The sequence below is a fragment of the Ochotona princeps genome, chromosome 29, assembly GCF_030435755.1.
Source record: "Ochotona princeps isolate mOchPri1 chromosome 29, mOchPri1.hap1, whole genome shotgun sequence".
Lineage (NCBI taxonomy): Eukaryota > Metazoa > Chordata > Mammalia > Lagomorpha > Ochotonidae > Ochotona > Ochotona princeps.
The window spans coordinates 19,253,377-19,273,206 of record NC_080860.1 but is presented as its reverse complement, the minus strand read 5'-3'; the positions used below and the strand labels follow the sequence as shown (position 1 = coordinate 19,273,206).

The following is a 19,830-nucleotide window of genomic DNA, read 5'->3' as shown; positions in this document are numbered from 1 at the left end:
TTTGGGCCTGTAAAGCCCAAAGAGAGGGCTGACTCTACAAGATACCCCCACTTGGTTTTTTTGACTGTTGATCGTGACAATAGCTGCTGCTGGTGGCTCTGTTAGACGCCAGGCATCGCACCAGCCTCTTTGTGGAACTTGATGCCCTCCTCCCTGCATGTCACATCAGGAGACCGAGCTGTTGTCACCATCACCAATAAGTGGCAATGACTCGGTTTCCTCCTGCTGGTTCATTCCCCTTCCAGGCCAGCTGTGTCAAGAGCTTCGGGATGTTCCCGGGGAATGCTGTCCCACCTGGTTTTCTCCTCTGCCAGCCTAACCCAATGGTATCGTCCAAATCATCAGCTTGGACACTGTTTTCATCACAGCTGGAAGACTTTGGAATTGCACCTTTTGGAAGGGAAAAGTCATGTAGTTTCTGACTTTTCTGTCTTCATTGGCCTCACTCAACACCCTGCTGATGCTGCAGCTCATGCACGCACTCTGTATGTGTGAGACAGTGTCTGATGTGTTTGGCTGTGACTAGAACCTGGCCATTTCCCAACCAAATCAGACACGGCTGTCGGTGGCAGCGCATTTTTTTTTTAACAAAAAAAAGAGAGAAGAAATAACGACAGTAGAATTCTCCTTCTTTGACTACACTTAATGATGTCTACTCAGATTAAAAAATAATAATAAAGTTAAAAGAAAAATTACAAAAACAAAAGGCTAGACAACCAGCTTGAACAAATAAAGGTTTAGTTCCAGAGGCCAGATATTCAGGGGAGGCAAAGTAGAGACATTCACGTTTTAGTCATGGATTCGAGAGCTTATACATGCAAACTTCTTACATGCCATCCTACACCGTATGATCAAAAGCCAGAAACCCTCATAGCAGAGGAAGAAAAAAATATCACTAAAAGGTACATCTTCCTCTTTACTGATCAATTTAAATCCAAATTACTGTATTTGACAAGAACCAATGTTATTTTGGAAGTAAATTATTCCAAATCTTTGTTTTTGTGTGCAGTTCACCTGGCGCTTTCCCACTCACTGCAGAGAGTGAGGCTAGGTTGTTTCTGTCATCATCACTGTGAGTCAGAGCAGAATACTCACACACACACACACACACACACACACACACACCCCTCACCACCTCCCACCTCCTTGCCTTGAAGCAGGCTTAACAGAAAGAAACAGTTTCCTGGCATTTGTAGAATTCTTTTGAGAGAACCTCAGACTTAGGAAAAGTTGAAAGAATAATTGCGTGACAAGACATCCCCTGGATCCCCTTGCCTTGGATGCAACAGGTTTTTATGCTTATTGGACACTCTTGCTCCTGCCGGGTGTGTGTGTGTGTGTGTGTGAGTGCACGCATAGGCATGCTGCCACACGTTTGTTAATTCTTGGAACCATCTAAGAGTAGATTGCCTACACCACATCTCACGAACACTTCAAGGATAACCTCTGAGAACAAAGACAGTCCCACCCAGACTCCAGTACAGCTACCCAGTTCATGAGCGCAGCCTCGGTGCAGCGCTTTCCCTCGGCCCACGGCTCTTGCTCCCATGTTGCCGGTGTCCTGACAGTATAGCTAGCAGCAGTTGATAGGTTATAACATAAAAACGGGTTTCTTTCTACTTGTAAGATGGTATAGAAAGCTTTAGAATCCATGTCCTGTAGAGAAGCAAACCGGTTGCCTATGTCTGAGTGCCCCAAATAAAAATGTAGGAATATTATTGATAAAACCATTAAAAACCAGACTTACCTCTGTGCTTCTGAGAAGTAGCGTTTCCCCAGACAATGTTCTGCTAGGATGGGCAGGCAGGGTTTCAGGGTGAACTTTGATTGCTGGGCTGCTGTTGTGTGTATTTCCCAAAGTAAATATGTGCTAATTCAAACACCACTCAAGTAGCTTTGTCAGCACAAACCCCCCTCTCCCACGTCTTTGATGGCTCCTGAGTGGAGATTCCCAGGCTCCGGGTCCTTATGAGGCTGATGTTGTGATGCGTGCCTGGGCACAGACGGCATCCGTGCAGGGAGCAGCCCTTGCTGCATCACCATGCTGAGCTAACCCAGCAGCAGCCATAACCTGCCCTCCAGTCATGGAAGGTCACACACATCATCTGACCTCACCCTTCTCCCCACTGCCCCGGGCTCCTGTAACCCGTTTCACCATCCTTCTGTGAGATGGTGCCTCAGTGAGAAGCAGAGCACAGAGAATGAGGTGAATGACTTAACGAGCAAGGAGGCCATGACACAAACCTTCCTCCAGTCAGGGATCACTGTGTCATTGCCAGTCTGCAGCCCCACTATGCTGGCATCCTAGACAACAGGCAGGCACCTTCCCTTGTGTGTGTGCATGTGCGCAGATATGCTGGTATGGCAGAGCCGTGTGTCCCCCAAAAGCATTCTCGAGGATCTGGGGTGTGTGTGTGTGTGTTCACAGGCATGCTGGTGTAGGGGAACCGTGTGTCCCCAAAAGCATTCTTGAGGATCTGGGGTATGTGTGTGTGTGTGTGAATTCAGATGCTCTAAAATGTCGTAAGCGTACTCTGGGAGACCAGTTTGTCCCAGAGCACTGTTCCCTGGATTTAGGTGGTCCCACAAGTGTGTGTGTGAGAGCATTGCAGTAACCATCCCCCACCCCCTCTAGGGCCCCTCATAAAGGAAAAGCAGGATCTCATGTTGTGCCACAGGCCTGGGGGGGTTCAGCATGGGAAACGCTGGTGCGCACTGGGCCACTGTGTTCAGGATGTAGGACGCATGGTTGGGTTGGACTGCATGAATTCAGCAGAACCGTGTTCTCAGAGCCTCCCTCGCACCTTCTCAGGACTGCTTTTCCAGTGTGGCCACCATCGTGCCGGTTTATCGAGGCTCTCCCCTATGCCCAGCCTCCCATCGCCGGCTCCCCTGTTCTATTGTTCTCACACTTCCTAGCCCAGCCTTAGCCTAGCTTTGCATGCGGCTGCTGCTCTCTCCCAATGCGCCCACTCAGTTCGGGGAACTGCAACAGCCACTCTGATGGGAGTCAGAACTCCTACCACCCGCCGTCAACACCCTCCCCTGGAAAAAGGAGGCCAGGGTAGGTGTTTGGCCTAACAGTTAAAACGTTGCTGCAAATGTCTGCAGACAACTTGAGTTCAGCTCCTGGCTCTGGATCCTAGTCCCAGCTTTCTGCTGATATATACCCTGAAAGGCAGTGGAGGTGGCTTAATTACCTGGGCCCCTGCCACCCATGTAGGAGGCCCAGACAGTTCCCGAATCCTGGCCAAACCCTAGTCATTGCACGCATTTTGGGAGTGAATCAGTCCATTAAAACTCTCCCTATCTCTGTTTCTGTCTTTCTCTCTCTCTCTGCTTCTCAAGTAACTAGATAATTTTTAAAAATGACAGGTGAAACTGTCTCTTGCAGCCCTGGCAATCCATGGGAGAGCACTGGTTTCAGTCCTGACTGCTCTGCTTCCTATGCCGTGTGCTCCCCTGCCAACGTGACTGGGAAAACCAGAGGTTGGTCCGTGTGCCTGGGGCCCTGCCGCAGCCACATGGGAGACCCAGATGGAGTTCCAGCCCCTAGCCTCACCCCGACCCAAACCTGGCTGTTACGGGCATTTGGGGATAAACAGACAGTTGAAAGATTCTCTCTCTCTCTGTGTCTCTCTCTCTCTCTCTCTCTCTGTGTCTCTCTCTCTCTCTCACTGTGTATGTGTGTGTGTGTGTGTCCCTTTTGTTCACCCTGCCTTCCAACGAGATGCTTTGGAAAAAAAATTAAAACTAGATGAGTACTATCCTTGCTACATTTTAGCTGGGATAATGGATGTGTGGAAAGCAGAGTAGTGCCCGATGCCCCGACTGCTTGGTTTGCTGCACACCTCTCAACAGCGTGTGATGTGTCACAGGGTGCGCCTTTTTTGCTCTGAGTACTCTTGATGGGAACTTCTTGCCTGTCATCACGTAGTAATGTAATCTTTTGTTGTTCTTCAGACCAGTTGCCACTGGTGTTTCCTATAAATCCAGCATTACCGCTTAAAAAAAAAAAAGGTACCTCTTTTCTTGGGATCCTGATTCCCACACATCAGGAAGTCAGCGAAGCAGCAAGTGAACGAGGGCTGGATTGGCAGCGTTATGGATCAGCCCCTGTCACTGCTAAGTGTGCCTTTTCCAGCCCAGCCTGGCAGAACATGCCCCTGGCAATGCTCTCGGGGCATGAGTCTAGCTGCATCTACACCTAGAGCTGTCGAGGGGCATGAGCTACTAACCACCTTTCTCCCTCTCTCCTCCGGGACTCAGCTCACCCGACGGCTGCCACCCATCAAAGAAGCCAAGCCTCGGCTACAGAAGCTCTTCCGCGACTTCTGGCTCTACTCTGTGCTGATGGGGTTCGCCGTGGAAGGGTCAGGTAAGAGTGGACAGTCTCTCCCAGGGCCGAAGGAAGGAGAGGAGAGACAAGGTAGGGCTTTTCAGTCCTACACATGAGCAGTGAGGTGAGACCAAATGCAGCTGCCTCTGCTTCCCAAAAGATTTTGCGAACATTGTATCTCCCAGATAGAACTTAGGGTACTGAGAATACCACACACCTAAGGGAAAACCTATCTGGGTTAAGTAAACTTAAAAGGTTTTTTTGAAGATTTGTTTTATTTTTATTAGAAAGTCAGATATACAGAGAGGAGAGACAGAGAGAAAGATCTTCCATCTGATGATTCACTCCCCAAGTGGACGCAATGGCCAAAGCCAATCCAATCCGAAACCAGAAGCCAGGAGCCTCTTCTGGGTCTCCCATGCTGGTGTAGGGTCCCAAGGCTTTGGGCTGTGTTGTACTGGTTTCCCAGGTCACAAACAGGGAGCTGGATGGAAAGCAGAGCCGACAGGATACGAACTGACACCCATATGGGATTCCAGTGCTTGCAGGGCAAGGACTTTAGCTGCTAGGCTACCACACTGGGCGGGTTAAGCTTACCGCTTGCAACAGTAGCACCCCTATCTCAGCACTAGTTCAAGTTTGGCTGCCCTGCTTCCAGGCCAGCTGCTGCCACTGTGCCTGGGAAGACAAGAAAAGATGGCCCCAGTGATTGGATCCCCGCTACCCTCCACCTGGAGAAGACCAGGATGGAGTTGCTAGCTCAGACCACGCTGTTGCAGCCATTGGAGGAGTGAGCCAGCAGATGAAAGATACCCCCTTCCTTGTTCTTTTCTCGCTCACTCTCTCTTGCTCTGCTTTTCTAGTAAGTAAATGCATCTTCAATTAAAAAATAAATTTTTTAAAAAAAGTGTATTTGAGGGCCTAGCATGGTAACCTAGTGCCTACATCCTCGGCTTGCATGCACCGGGATCCCATCTGGGCATCAGTTCTAATCCCAGCAGCCCCACTTCCCATCCTGCTCCCTGCTTGTGGCCTGGGAAAGCAGTTGAAGAAGCCAAAAGCTCCTGGCTCCTGGCTTTGGATCAGTGCAGCTCCAGCCATTGCGGCCACTTGGGGAGTGAATCATTGGATGGAAAATCTTCCTTTCTGTACCTCCTTTTCTCTGTATATCTGACTTAGTGATAAAAATAAAAGAAATAATTTTTTTTTAAAAAAAGTGTATTTGAAAAGCAAAGTAAGAGAAACAGCAAGAATTCTTTTCTTCTGGTGTACTTCCCAAGTGCCCACAGTGGCCAGGACCAAGCCTGGAGCCAGGAGCTCCAACTGGGCTACCCCATGTGGGGGAAGAGAGCTTGAATACCTGAACCTCCATTGGCCCTTTCCCTGAGTCCCTGTTGGCAGAAAGCTGAAGCTGGGAATTAACCCAGGTCTTCCAGCATGGGATAGGTGTACCCAGCTGCTGGGTGGAAGTGCCTGCTCCCAACTCATTTCCTGACCCTGCTTGGGGATGACCATCACAGAGGAGCCACACCCTTCAGAGACGGTCAGGGTCCACACCACTGCAGTGCTTCCCAGCTCCATCGCTCACAGAACTCTGGTTTGCTCTCTCACAGGACTCTGGCCAGAAGAGTGGTACGAGGGGGTCTGCGAAATAGCCACCAAGTCCCCGCTGCTCACCTTCCCCAGCAAGGAGCCACTGCGGTCCGTGCTGCAGTACAACTCGGCCATGAAGAACGACACAGTCACTCCTGTACGGATTCTCCTCTTGTCTGTGCAGAGCGCCCAGGTTCTGGGGTACGACTCGGGCAGATCTGGTGACAGTCCTGTCTCTTCCCCCAACCCGCCCTGCAGGCTGAGCTGAGTGAACTGCGCAGCACCATCATCAACCTGCTGGACCCCGCTCCTGAAGTGTCTGCCCTTATCAGCAAGCTGGACTTTGCCATGTCCACCTATCTCCTGTCCGTGTACCGGCTGGAGTACATGAGGTACAAGAGCCTGCAGCTCCCTGCCCATCCACAGCAAAGCAGCTCTTCTGTTTTCCATGACTTTCTAGCCATGGAACGTTTTTCTTCTTCTTCAAACTTCTCCAAGCCCTGCAAACTTTCCATACCAGCCAGACACCCCTCCTTCATGAGTGTCTAAACTTTATCATCCCCTCTTCTGTAGACAGTAGGCTGCTGGGCAGTCACAGTTAATGTGCAGACTTGATCTGTTGATGGGACAAGGATCCCTAGAGCCAGCCCAGGACTATGGCTGAGTACACACAGAAGTCCAGTACGGGAGGGCACTGGCTCCCTAACTGTCCTGCAGGTGGCCTGATGCTCAGGGTGTACCCGTAAACACAGTAGTCTTAGCAACTCTAATTATCATCACGGTATCAGTAGCAGGCATGGATCCAGTGCTCAGGCTATGCCCAGCGCTGTGCCAAGCTGCCATGTTGAGGCACTGCCTTTCTGGCAAGCCTGTAGGGTGTGGGCACTGTCACATGCTCATGTTACAGATGAAGGAATGGAGTTGTTAAGCAGCTCATTGCTCAAGGTATCATTCCTGATGTGGTTTGAACCCAGACAGTTCCCTAAGCTCTGTGCCCTGCACCCTCTCATAAATGAAGAAGCAGCAATATGCACAGAGCCAGCTGCCTGGAGCTGCCCAAAGTGAAGCCCACAGACCCACCATGGGAAGGTCTGAGGTACCAAGGGCTGCAGGCAAATGCAGTAGCTTACCAAAGCGCTGCTTTTTCCGTCATCCCAGGAAGATCACATTACACTTAACTTGTTTGTCACAAATTGAAGGATAATGTCTTCTCCAAGTGAGAAAAAAAAATATGTCTTGAAAGGAGATATTTTTGGATAACATTATTTTAGCCTTCTGTGGTGCCATGAAACACTCTGGTAAGAGAAAGCTTGCTTAAATGTGAAATAGATGAAACATACTTTGGTTAAGTAGGAGTGTACCCTCCCTCTGCCTAGACGCCTCTGCTCATCTTGGCAGCCTGATGACAGAGTGGAGTTTGAAAACTAACCACTCTTACTTCCCCCTGGAGTCCCACAGAACCTACAGAGTTTTGACTGTATTTTCTTTTCATCATAAATGTCTTTTTAAAATTCTGTTATAAAGGTAATTTTGGGAATATGGGATAAAATTTCCAACATTATCAGAGGGGAAAAGAAGCCACTGAGGACACCACATACTAGTGTAGTGCCGTCTTATTTTGTTTGCTTGCAAATAACACATTTCTGAAGAAGAATGATCCAGAACAAAGCAGCCTGGCCATGGTCTTAAACCTAGTGTGGGTGGCGGAAGAGATGTCTGTGGATGCTCTCAGCCCCGTGGGTTCCGAGCTGGCCTCGCTCCAGCCCCTCCGCTGAGCCAGCCTCCTGTGCTGCTCTCATGTCCTCCACACAGGTTCTGAGTTAACTGGCGGAGGGGAGTGCCAAGAGGCTAACACCCAGGCAGCTGCATGAGCACTCCCCACCCCAAGCCTGGGATGCCCACCAAATTCCTGAGAGCCCTCTCCCAGGGCTGGAAGACATCACCAAAGCCTCTTGTGACAACCCGGCTTAGGTCCCTAGCTACCCCTCCCACTTGCCCACACCACCCACCCCCCAGTCACTGGAAGAGCTTTAACACCACCAGTTGCAAAATGTGAGAAGTCAGGTTATAGCTGGGTGTGTTCGGGCTGCATACCGCCCGCTTCCCTGAGGCTTACCTTGGGGAAAGCTGCTCAGACAGCTGTGGTCATGGAGTCCTGTAATCCTTCACACTTGTTTATTTAAGTGCACTTGTTTCTCTATTTTTTATTTTTCTTTTAGTTTCCTCCCTGAGGTCAAAGATTTTTTTTTTTCCTTTAATGGTAAAAACATCAGATGCCAGTATTGTGGTGCAGTGGCCGTAAGGTGTGGCTTGTGACTCCAGCATCCCACGGCAGAGTGTCTGTTTGATTCCCAGCTGATCTACTTCTCACCCAGTTTTTCTTCCTAATGCACTTGGGAAGCCAACACATGATGGCCCAAGTGGTTGTGCCCCTGCCACCTTCACGAAAGATGAGGATGGAGTTCCTGGCTCCTGGCCCAGACTTGACTTTTACAGCCATTTTAGGAGTAAATCAGTGGACAGAAAATGTCTCCCCAGCCCTGTCTGTCTCTCTGTCTCCCTCTTACTCTTTCAAATAAATATTTTTTTTTAACTTTTTTTTTTGTAAAGTAAAGAGTTGGCATTGTGGCATAGCAAGTTGAGCTGTCAGTAATGATGCTGGCACGCCATTTTGGAGCACTAGGTGGATTCCAGCTCTTGTGTTTCTGATTTAACTCCCTGCTGACGCACCTGGGAAGACAGTGAATGATGCCTCCAGTGCTTGAGACCCTAGTGGGGCTCCTGGCTGGTCTTTTGCCCTGATTTTGCTCTGGCTGTTAACAGCCATTTGAGAAGGAAACCAGCAGATGGAAGCTCTCTCTCTTTTTCTCCTCCTTTCCCCCTCTCTCCTCTGCTGCGCTGCCTCTCAAATAAACAAATCTTTAAAATTGAGCAAAATAAAAATGTCTATGGTACATGAAAGAAAGAGAATCCAAAAATGAGAATAGTATAGAAGATATCAAATGTGAACAAATAACAAATCTTATTTCTCTACTCCAGACCCCTCATCCTACCACCCCTAGTCCTGTCCCCTCATCTTTACCATCCCCAAGAGGTCAGTAGTCTCTAATTCTGCCCCGTGGGAGTTTTCTCTACCCAGGCAAGTACACACTTCCCACACATGGATACTCAGGCATACAGGGGACTTGGCAGTGTCACACTGGACGCACTTCCCCAATAATTCTCTTTCTCCAGTTAGAGCCATATCCAGTGTTCTGTAACAGCACATAGAGAGCTGCCTGTCATTTTGGTGGCTCCACGATGGGCTTCCTCTGTCTGATCCGACCAGCTTCCCAGTGAAAGGCTACCAGATTGGTTACAGTTGGACCAGTGCAGTCAGCACTGGAAGGAGGATCCTTGTGCATACAACCCTTAGGGTGTGTGTGTGTGTGTACACATATATCCTTAAGGTTGCGTTACCGGTTGAAAATAAGGAAGTCTGATCAGTGTTGGATATCACCCTGACTCTCACGAGCATCCACAAGTGTGAACCCCAGTAAAGGGCAGATACCCGTGACACTGTCCTGCAGCCCCACCAGCTCCGGGCAGTATCAAGTCTGCCACAGGAAGGGCCTGGAGTTTTCAAAATGTTTTAAAACTGTTTTCTTTGTTAGGGTACTGCGTTCAACAGATCCTGACCGCTTCCAGGTAATGTTCTGCTACTTTGAAGATAAAGCTATTCAGAAAGACAAATCGGGTAAGCTTACTAAGATGGTACTCGCATGATCAATTTGAGCTTTTGTGGGGGTAAAAAGGAGTAATACTTCTTGTTTTTTTTTCCTGCTCAGAGAAAATAGTCTTACGAGTTACCTACATTTAGGCAGTTGTATGTATTGAAAAGATCAGTAGAGAAGGACTCCCAATGAGACTATTGGATATATCTTGACAATAGGATGCTGGACTGTCTGCCATTGTCTACCAACAGTGTCAGGACACACTTAAATAGCATAATGATGGACTTATGGCTGCTTATGAAGGACTATGTTATTGTAATAATATGGGGGAAATAAGTAGGGGAAGGGAATTTGGGAAGGGGGCATAGGAAATCCCAAGGCCTATGCAATTGTACCATAAAATTTAAAATAAAGTCGAAGGGAAAAGAAAAAAAAGAGCTAAACTCTTTAACTTGGCCTGGCACATATTTGAGCTTTATAAGCGTTAGTTCAGTATGTGATCATAATAAAAATTATATACATATGTATGTGTGTAGATTTATATATACATATATATGTCTTTTGTTAGTTAATCATCCTGTTAAATCCTGAAAACCTGTTCTCTCTTTTTTTAAGATTTATTTATTATTTTTATTAGATAGGCAGATATACAGAGAGAAGGAGATACACAGAAAGATTTTCCGTCCACTGGTTCACTCCCCAAGCGGCCTCAATGGCTGGAGATAAGCTGATCGAAAGCAAGCTGGATGGGAAGTAGAGCAGCTGGGACACAAACCAGCACCCATATAGGATCCTGGTGTGAGCAAAGCGAGGACTTTAGCCAAAAGGGTACGACGCTGGGCCCAATGTGTTATCTCTGTTTCTCTTTTTTAAAAAGATTTATTTTTTTTTCTTACAAAGTCATATATACAGAGAGGAGAAGAGACAGAAAGGAAGATCTTCTATATCTTCTATATGGGCACCAGTTCTAATCCTGGTAGTCCCTCTTCCCATCCAGCTCCCTGCTTGTGGCCTGGGAAAGCAGTTGAGGATGCCCCAAAGCCTTGGGACCCTGCACCCCCATGGGAGACTCAGAAGAGGCTCCAGGCTCCTGGCTTTGGATCAGCTCAGCTTTGGCCATTGCAGGCACGTGGGGAGTGATTCCTGTCCCTCCTTCTCTGTGTATATCTGACTTCCCAATGAGAACAAAATAAATCTTTAAAAAAATGGATAATGACCAAAACAAGTCTCTGTCTGTTCAGTAGGCATATTTTTCTTCCCCAGATGTTTCTGGCCTGCCGTTGGTTGCTCCCAAGCATGCAGAGAGCTCACTATAAATGTGTGATGCTTGTTTCTAAGTTGACACTTGAAGAAATGTGGGTTTTTTTGGTTTTTGTTTTTGTTTTTTTGGTTTTTGGTTTGTTTGTTTGTTTAATCTCTCTGGGGACTCTGAGGCGCTGCTGCACATCAGACTTTGATCCACGCCTTATGCCTCACGTAAGACTCTGATCCACCAGCTGGGAGACCAGGTGCTTGGATTATTTTTGCAGCTGCTCACCAGAGGGGTTGGCCAGGACAAAGGACATGAGGGTTCTGGAATGCTGCCTTTACTGGCAGGGTTGGCATGAGCAGGAGTAGGAGTAGGAGCTGCCATTTCTATAGGAGGGACGTGAGGGTTCTGGAACGTTCCCTCTACTGGCAGGGTTGGAGTGAGCAGGAGTAGGAGCTTTGAGCAGGCCATTCCTTTAGGAGGAAGCCTGTGCAGGGAGGACACAGGAGACCCCACAAGAAGTATGGCATTCCCAGGCTCCCTCCTAGACCCACCCCAGGACCACCTGGGGCTAGAGGGGAGGGGAGGTGCTGTCAGTCACTGGCTGAGCTATCCAGTGATTCATTGCCCTCATCCATCCATCCCTACCTTCTACCTCCCCCGCCCCCTTTGTAAACAGCTACTTAGTGTTAGGCTCATCCTGAGATTCTTTGGCTCTAGCAGGGAAAACAAGACCAACAAAAACAAACTGTCAATCCCTAAGAAACCTAAATGCCTAACACGCTTTGCCAGCCTCCAAGGGTGTATGATAGTAGTTAGCATCCGGCCACTGTTTCATTATGGAGACAGAGTTTTGGTTTCTTAAGAACTATGCGGGAAAATATTACAATAAGTATGCACGCCAGGATCCCATATGAGCGCCAGCTCTAATCCCAGCAGCCCTTCCCATCCAGTTCCCTGCTTGTGGCCTGGGAAAGCAGTCAAGGATGGGCCAAAGCCTTGGCACCCTGCACCCACATGGGAGACCTGGAAGAAGCTCCTGGCTCTTGACTTCGAATCAGCTCAGCTCCGGCTGTTGCAGCCATTTGGGAAGTGAATCAGCAGATGGGACATCTTCCTCTCTGTCTCTCCTCCTCTCTGTATATCTGACTTTGCAATAAAAATAAATATTTTTTTTAAGTTGAGTTTGAAAAGGGAAAATTGTCACTAAGAACAGCTGATCAAGGTTAGCCCCAGCAGTGCCAGGAGATGCTGATGGCACGTACCTTTGATATGATGTGATGAGCAGGATGCATCCATCTCCTTTATGCTCTGCCACTAGCTGCTAGAGCCCTTGGTTAATTGTTAGTGAGCACCAAATGGCTATATGAGGGTATTCTAAACAGACTTACATTAAAAGTATCAAGGTGGTGACGGACAAGGACAAACAAGGAAGTGACACAGGCCAGAAGAGGCCAGGAACCATCATGGGTGCAAGTTTCCCTTGCGGGTTCCTGGGGAGAAGATGCGACCTGAAGAAGTGGGGGACAGAGCTCTCTTTTGGCAACTGACAAAGTTTATTTCCAGGGTCTCAGTTTTTATACATTTGATGAAACAATGGTTCAGACATAACTCAGAATTATATCATGTCTAAGAACACAGAGACAACAAAGAAGCTAACAAGGCGACCTAGTCAAAAGGTCATTGTAACAGGGAATGGATAATACTGTCCATCCTTGATTGACTAGACAGAGCACAGATATCCGCCTATTTTCAGGGAGAGCACAAAAACGCATCCAAGGACTCAGTGGGGGCAAGAGCACACTGTGGTTGAGAGGCCTTCCGCCTTCTCAACAGGGTCCCACAGGCCTCCGCTGTCCCAGCTTTCCTACGGGCTGTATTCCAACAATGGGTCAGTGCCTGTGGCGTCCTGTGGACCAGTTCCTGGCACAGCAAAGGGACGTGGTTGGCAGAACTGCGAAAATCCAGAGGGAACCTGAACTCTTGGCAAACACAGCCTTGGTCGCTATGTTAATTCTAGGAAGGCAGACAAGGTTCTCTAGGACCCCGGCTATCTGTGCAACTCTCTCAGTTCTAAAATCGTGCAGAAGACATTTGCAAATACACCATGACCAGACCCCTTCCCCTGCCATGCCTGACCCACGGGAACCTCCTTCTCGTTCCAGGGATGATGCAGTGTGTGATTGCCGTGGCGGACAAAGTGTTCGACGCTTTCTTGAACATGATGGCAGACAAAGTAAGCCCCTCCCCCAACAGAGTACTGCGCACATGCGTGCCTGCCAGAGGCCCTCGAAGGGACACAGTCACACCTGTCTCATCTGACTCTCTAGGCGAAGACCAAGGAAAACGAGGAGGAGCTAGAGCGGCATGCTCAGTTTCTGCTGGTAAACTTCAACCACATTCACAAGAGGATCAGGAGAGTGGCCGACAAGTACCTGTCTGGCCTGGTGGATAAGTAAGTTCACATTCCTGCTGATGCTGCGTACTTGTGTGTGCACGTCTATAAACAGCTGTGATTAGCGCTGGAGAGCAGTCGAGTCACAGTGAATAAGTTCAGGCATTGTCCTGGCATGATATTGATGAGTTTTGCCATAGAGCCTGGATTTGTGTCCTGAAACCATTCACTCTGAACTGTCGATGTGAGCATGCACGTCTCAACTGTCCAGGGTGTCTCTCAACCTGTGTGTCTTGAATCCCACCTGCCCTGGTGACACCCAGGGCCCAGGCAGAGGTCTGGTGTCATCAGGACTGCTTAGAAACAAAAACCCAAGTTTGTTTGGGTTCTGCTTCCTGTTGTCTGTGCTGGGAGCTGAAGCCAAACTCACTTGGGATACGTTCCCCAGCTAGTCAGAGGTGGACTGGGCTGGCCTCTCTGAGGTACAGTGGGCATAGGCAGGAACGCCTACACAAAGGCTGCCACAGATGCTGCGCATCTGCTCCAGGATACAGCGCCAGCTGCGGGTGCATCAGGAGCCAGTTGGGGACCATGAGAGCGGTCCAGCACACACACACACAGCGTGATCAGAGCTGGGACTTTTGCACTGTGGGCTGTCATGAGTTAGTTGTAGCCACACAGAGCCACTGTTCCTCCAGCTGTGGGGCTGCCACAGCCTGTCATCCTCATCTTCTCTTAAAAAAAAAAAAAGCCAACTAATTTATTTTTGTTTATCTGAGCAGCAGAAAGTGGGGAGAGAGGGGATGGCAGGGAGCTCTTAATTCACTGGTTGACCTACAAGATGCCCCCAACAACTGGAACTGGACCACAGCTAGTGAGCTGGGAACTCAACCCGAGGCTCCCTCCGGGTGGCCACCACTTGCTAGACCCCAGGAATAAGACCAGGAATCCAACCCAGGCCCTCCGACATGCAACACAGGTGTTTCAACCAGCCAAACTCCTGCCCTACTTTTTCTTTAGCCTGGGCTGTCATGCAGATAGAGATGTTTTCTGTTTGAGAGAAGGCTGCAGCTTGGTTAGTATAAAACCAGGACAACTGGTGTGGGCTGCCCAGGGTTGTTAAGTGTCTGTGAGTTAACACTGTCTACTTCACTGCAGAGGATCTTGGGGTGGGGCTGCCCTACCTGGGGGCCTCCTGACTGCCTTCCTCCCTTCCAGCAGTTAGTGCAAGGGAAGGTGGAAGAGGTAGGACCCCTACTGAGACAGCACAGGCTCCTGGGACACGTGACCCCTGGGCCCTAAGAGCTGGCTCTTGCTGCAGGTTTCCCCACTTGCTGTGGAGTGGGACCGTCCTGAAGACCATGCTGGACATCTTGCAGACCCTGTCGCTGTCACTGAGTGCTGTGAGTGCCAGCCTGCCACTAGATGCCTGAGCCCCATGCATGCTGCCAAGTGGTGAATTGGGAGTGGGGTCCAAATCCCACTGTGGTGTGTGTGTGTCCCTCTCAGCCGGTTGGGGAGTCTGTCACAGATGGACACATGGTGGGAAGTAGGGGCACGTGTGTCAGGGACCTGGTGGTAACAGCCTCGGGAAGACAGTTTGGGAGAGGGAGTCTCTGTGCTTGCAGGACATTCACAAGGACCAGCCTTACTATGACATCCCTGATGCTCCCTATCGGATCACGGTGCCCGACACGTACGAAGCCCGAGAGGTAGGTGCAATGTGGTCCCTGTGGGGAGGGGCCATTCTCACTACAGTTCCTTCCGTGTGTGAGGGCAGGTGCCTCATGTACGTTATATACTTCTCCATCCCTATCAGTTCATAGGAGTGGCCCTATCCCACAGGGAGGCCATGAGCAATGCTTAGGTGTCCCCCCCACATACACTGCAAGAGGGAGCCGACCTGTCCCAGACTGGTCTGTCCTCCAGGACCGTGCTCAAATCCTGGGCCTCACCTACTCTTGCCAACTACAGTATCCTTGTTTTCACTACCAAAGAGGCTTTCAGCTATTACTCAGTTTATGTCCTCTCAAATTGACCTTAAGCAAGGATGAGGTTTTAGACCCATTCCACTTATTTTGCTTGCTCAAAGTATAGTAGCTTTGGGCCCAGCGCAATAGCCTGGTGGCTAGGGTCCTCGCCTTACACATGCGGGGATCCCATATGGGCACCGGTTCTAATCCCAGCGGCTCCACTTCCCATCCAGCTCCCTGCTTGTGGCCTGGGAGGCAGTTGAGGGCGGCCCAAAGCCTTGGGACCTTGAATCCTTGTGGGAGACCTGGATGAGGCTCTGTGCTCCTGGCTTCGGATCAGCCCAGCTCTGGCCATTGAGGCTGCTTGCGGAGTGCATCAGTGGATAGAGTGTCTTCCTCTCTGTGTATCTGACTGTCCAATAAAAATAAATCTAAGAAAAAAGTATAGTAGCTTTGTTATTCTGGTGATGGAATCACAAGGCTTTGGCTTTAACCTGAGTAGTAGGGGAAATGCAAAGGAATTATGGTCATCCCCCTTAATCCACACTTTGTCTTTGCCGTGATGTCACCCATATTCTACGCAGCCCAAAAACAGCAACAGAAACATCCCAGAAATAAGCAGTCTGTACTTCAGATTGCTGTTCTGAGCTGTATCATGCAATGCTCACGCTACCCCCTCCCAGAGCATACATCATCCCTTTGGCTAAAGCATCCTTGCTCTTTATGCAACTCACTCAATGGCAGAAAGAAATCTCACTGATGTAGTTGCTACGCTAGTATTTTTTTTAATCTATTAATTTTAAGATAATAATTTTTTCATTTTTTATTGGAAAGTCAGATATACAGAGAGAAAGATCTTCCTCACTCCGCAAGTGGCCTCAATGGCCGGAGCTGTGCCCATCCGAAACCACGAGCCAGGAGTTTCTTCTGGGTCTCCCATGTGGATGCAGAATCCCAAAGCATTGGACCGTCCTCTGCTGCTTTCCCAGGCCACAAGCAGGTGGATGGGAAGGGAGGCCACCAGGATTAGAACGGCACCCATATGGGATCCCAGCGCATACAATATGAGGACTTTAGCCACTAGGTTATAGTGCTGGACCCTAAAATAAATTTTGACACCAAAGTAAACATACTTAAAAAAAAAAAGATTTATTATTTTTTGAAAGACAGATTGACAGAGAACTCTTCTTCCACTGGTTCACTTCCAGAATAGCTGCAACAGCCAGGACTGAGCCAGAGCAAAGTCGGAAGTCTGGATTACATTCTGGTTGCCCATCTGGGTGATGGACTCCTAGGTCCTTGAGCCAGCATCTGTTTCTTGCCAAAGTGCGTCTGTAGGAGCTTAGAACAGAAGCAGAATAGCCAACATGGGATGTGGACGTTCAGCTCACTGCACCACAGTCCCTACTCCTCAACTCAGTACTTGATACTGCATTTCCCGTGTACTGCTGGGAAAATGTACGTATCACTTCTCCAGATTCAGCATCCCCTGAGGAACCGGGAACATTTCTTGTATATCTCCACATGCAGAGCTCACGCTAGATGTCAGTGTATCTAGGATCCTGCTATGGACTCAGCTTGGCTTGGGTCTCCATTACCCTGGGGCAGGGTTGCAGCCTGCCCGCAGCCTCACAGACAGACCAAGGAGGACTTTGCCTTCCCAGTGAGGTGACACCGTGTCCCAGATCCACCACCTGTCACCACCTGCAGTTGTGACAGGAGGGTTGTTGCCCAGCGGCTGTATGTTCTATTGGTCCTATACATCCTGTCACCCAGCCCGATAAGAATCCCAGACCTCGGCGTGTGCCCAGGAACTGTGGGGTCAAGAACTTGGTTTTAAGGGCCCGGCGGCGTAGCCTAGCGGCTAAAGGCCTCGCCTTGAACGCCCTGGGATCCCATATGGGCGCCGGTTCTAATCCCGGCAGCTCCACTTCCCATCCAGCTCCCCGCTTGTGGCCTGGGAAAGCAGTGGAGGATGGCCCAAAGCCTTGGGACCCTGCACCCGTGTGGGAGACCCGGAAGAGGTTCCTGGTTCCTGGCATCGGATCAGCGCGCCCCGGCCCGTTGCGGCTCACTTGGGGAGTGAGACATCGGATGGAAGATCTTCCTCTCTGTCTCTCCTCCTCTCTGTATATCCGGCTTTCCAATAATAATAATAAAATCTAAAAAAAAAAAAAAAAAGCCTAGAAAAGAACTTGGTTAAATTGGATTAGGGCCTACCCATATGACCTTTTCATTCAGTCACCTCTTTAAAGGCCTGTCTCCCAATGTAGCCCCAAGCTCAGGCACTTGGGGGGCCAGAGCTTCATGCAGGACTTGGAAGAGACATGGTTGAACCCTTGTCTGTCACCACAAGCAGCCTGCATAACTGATTTCAGGCTTCTACAAAGCGTCCCACTCCCTTCTAGAGTATCGTGAAGGACTTCGCTGCGCGATGCGGGATGATCCTGCAAGAGGCCATGAAGTGGGCACCCACGGTCACCAAGTCGCACCTGCAGGTACCTCCTGTGCCACAGCACACTGCACTTTACTTGCCTGAGAGCAAACCTGGGATCAAAACCGGGGCTTTCCTCCTCTGCTTCACACCTTCAGGAAGGAAATTTCTGTTGTTCCCTTTAAATGAAATAGTCCCATTTTTCTCCTTTTCTAGGAATATCTGAACAAACATCAGAACTGGGTGTCAGGACTGTCCCAGCACACGGGACTGGCCATGGCCACCGAGAGCATCCTGCACTTTGCCGGCTACAACAAACAGAACACGACTCTTGGGGTATGTGCAAGCCTGCTTGCAGAACAGGAACCCCCTAAGCCAGGGGAGGAGTCAAGCTCACATGTGCCGTTTCACAAAAGGCCCCTTGACTCCCATAGGCCCCATGTATGTATAGATAAGCAGCCCTCAGATCCAAAGAAGAGGTAGCACCAATCAGGCATTTCCTGAGTGTTCATATTCTGAGCATCGGGATTCATGGAGACCAAAACTTGACTCACTTGATGAGACTGGATTTTGATTTGAGTTTCCACATTCAAAAGAAAAGAGACTTACCCCTCTTAGACCCAGGGGATTGGTGGGGAGATAAATTCCATGGTGGCATTTGTCTGAAAGATTTGCTGGAATTCCTAGTGGTTTGTTTATTGTCCGTGTGTGTCTTCAACTTCACAGTTGGTTAGCTTTTCCTACTGAAGATTATTTTTTTAAAGACATAGTTATGGAACTGATGTGATAGCCTAGTGGCTGAAGTCCTCACCTTGCACGTGCCAGGAGCCCATATGGATACCAGTCCTAATCCCTGCGGCCCTGTTTCCCATCCAGCTCCCTGCTTGTGGCCTGGGAAAGCACATGGGAGACCTGGAAGAGGCTCCTGGCTCCTGGCATCTGATCAGTGCAGCTCTGGCTGTTGTGGCCACTTGGGGAGTGAATCAGTAAATGGAAGATCTTCTTTATCTCTCCTCCTCTCTGTATATCTGGCTTTCCAATAAAATCAGTCTTTTTTAAAAAGACATTTATTTTTATTGGAAAGACAGATTTATAGAGAAGGAGAAGCACAGAAAGCTCTTCCATCCACTGGTTTACTCCCCAAATAGCCATAGCACCTGGAACTGAGCTGATCCCAAGCCAGGAGCTTCTTCCGGGTCTCCTGTGTGGGTGCAGGATCCCAAGGCTTTGGGCCGTCTTCTACTGCTTTCCCAGGCCACAAGCAGGGAGCTGGATGGGAAACAGGGCCGCAGGGATTCTGCTGTGTTCCCAGGCCACAAGCAGGGAGCTAGATGGGAAGTAGAGCAACGGGGACATGAACTGGGCCAGATGGGATGCTGGTGCTTGGAGGTGGAGGATTAGCCATCATGCCAGCCCCCCAAGACTAATTTTGAAGTCAACAGGTTCCTAATGTTTTATAGTTAGATCTGTGGTAGAGCCGGCAGTGACACCTGGTGGTTCAACAGTGCTGCAGCGTTGCTTTGTTGTCACACAGTCCTGGGACACAGCCCAGCCCCAGAGCTCAGTTAATATGAACCCTCTCTGTTGCTAAGCAGGAAAGGATACCTAAAGAAAGAAGAAAGAAGATTTATTTACTTACTTATTTAAAAGGTTGAGTGGCAGAATCCAGGCTAAAGCCAGGAGGTTGGAACTCCATCCAAGTCTCCCACATGGCTGGCAGGGACCCCACTCCTCAGGCCGTCTTCTGCCACTTTCCCCGACGTAGTAACAGGAAACTAACCTGGAAGTGGAATGGCCAGGCTTGAACCAGTGCTGTGGTTATAGTGTCACGTAGAGCAGCTTAGCCCACTGTGCCACAATGCCAGCCCAGTGGGAACTTTTCTATTATTTTACCCATATTGCTGGTTGTGCATGAGACTCTGACTGAGGTTCCCTGGCCTGGTGGAAAGCACGGGAAGACTGCAACCCTTCCCTCAACCCCAGATGCGTGACCTCCCAGCAGATAACATGCAGACCTCCCAGAGCCAGAACAGACTGGAGGGGCAGGTTTCTGAAGCACTGCTTGAGGCTGGCAGAGCTGGAGAACTGAGCCAGGAGACCTCCCGTGGCACCCCTTGGCACGCTGCCTGTTGCC

General features: G+C 49.4%; 1 protein-coding gene across 1 annotated transcript in view; it reads left to right on the top strand.

The window, feature by feature from the left end:
• The window catches only part of PI4KA (phosphatidylinositol 4-kinase alpha), a 102,180-nt gene that overhangs the window by 56,867 nt on the left and 25,483 nt on the right, over nt 1-19,830 (top strand). The window contains exons 20-29 of the mRNA XM_004592047.3: nt 4,270-4,378; nt 5,953-6,089; nt 6,191-6,324; nt 9,586-9,668; nt 13,060-13,130; nt 13,225-13,349; nt 14,611-14,692; nt 14,918-15,001; nt 17,671-17,760; nt 17,913-18,032. Of these exons, the coding sequence (XP_004592104.2) occupies nt 4,270-4,378; nt 5,953-6,089; nt 6,191-6,324; nt 9,586-9,668; nt 13,060-13,130; nt 13,225-13,349; nt 14,611-14,692; nt 14,918-15,001; nt 17,671-17,760; nt 17,913-18,032 (1,035 nt within the window). The remainder of the gene's footprint in view (nt 1-4,269; nt 4,379-5,952; nt 6,090-6,190; nt 6,325-9,585; nt 9,669-13,059; nt 13,131-13,224; nt 13,350-14,610; nt 14,693-14,917; nt 15,002-17,670; nt 17,761-17,912; nt 18,033-19,830) is intronic.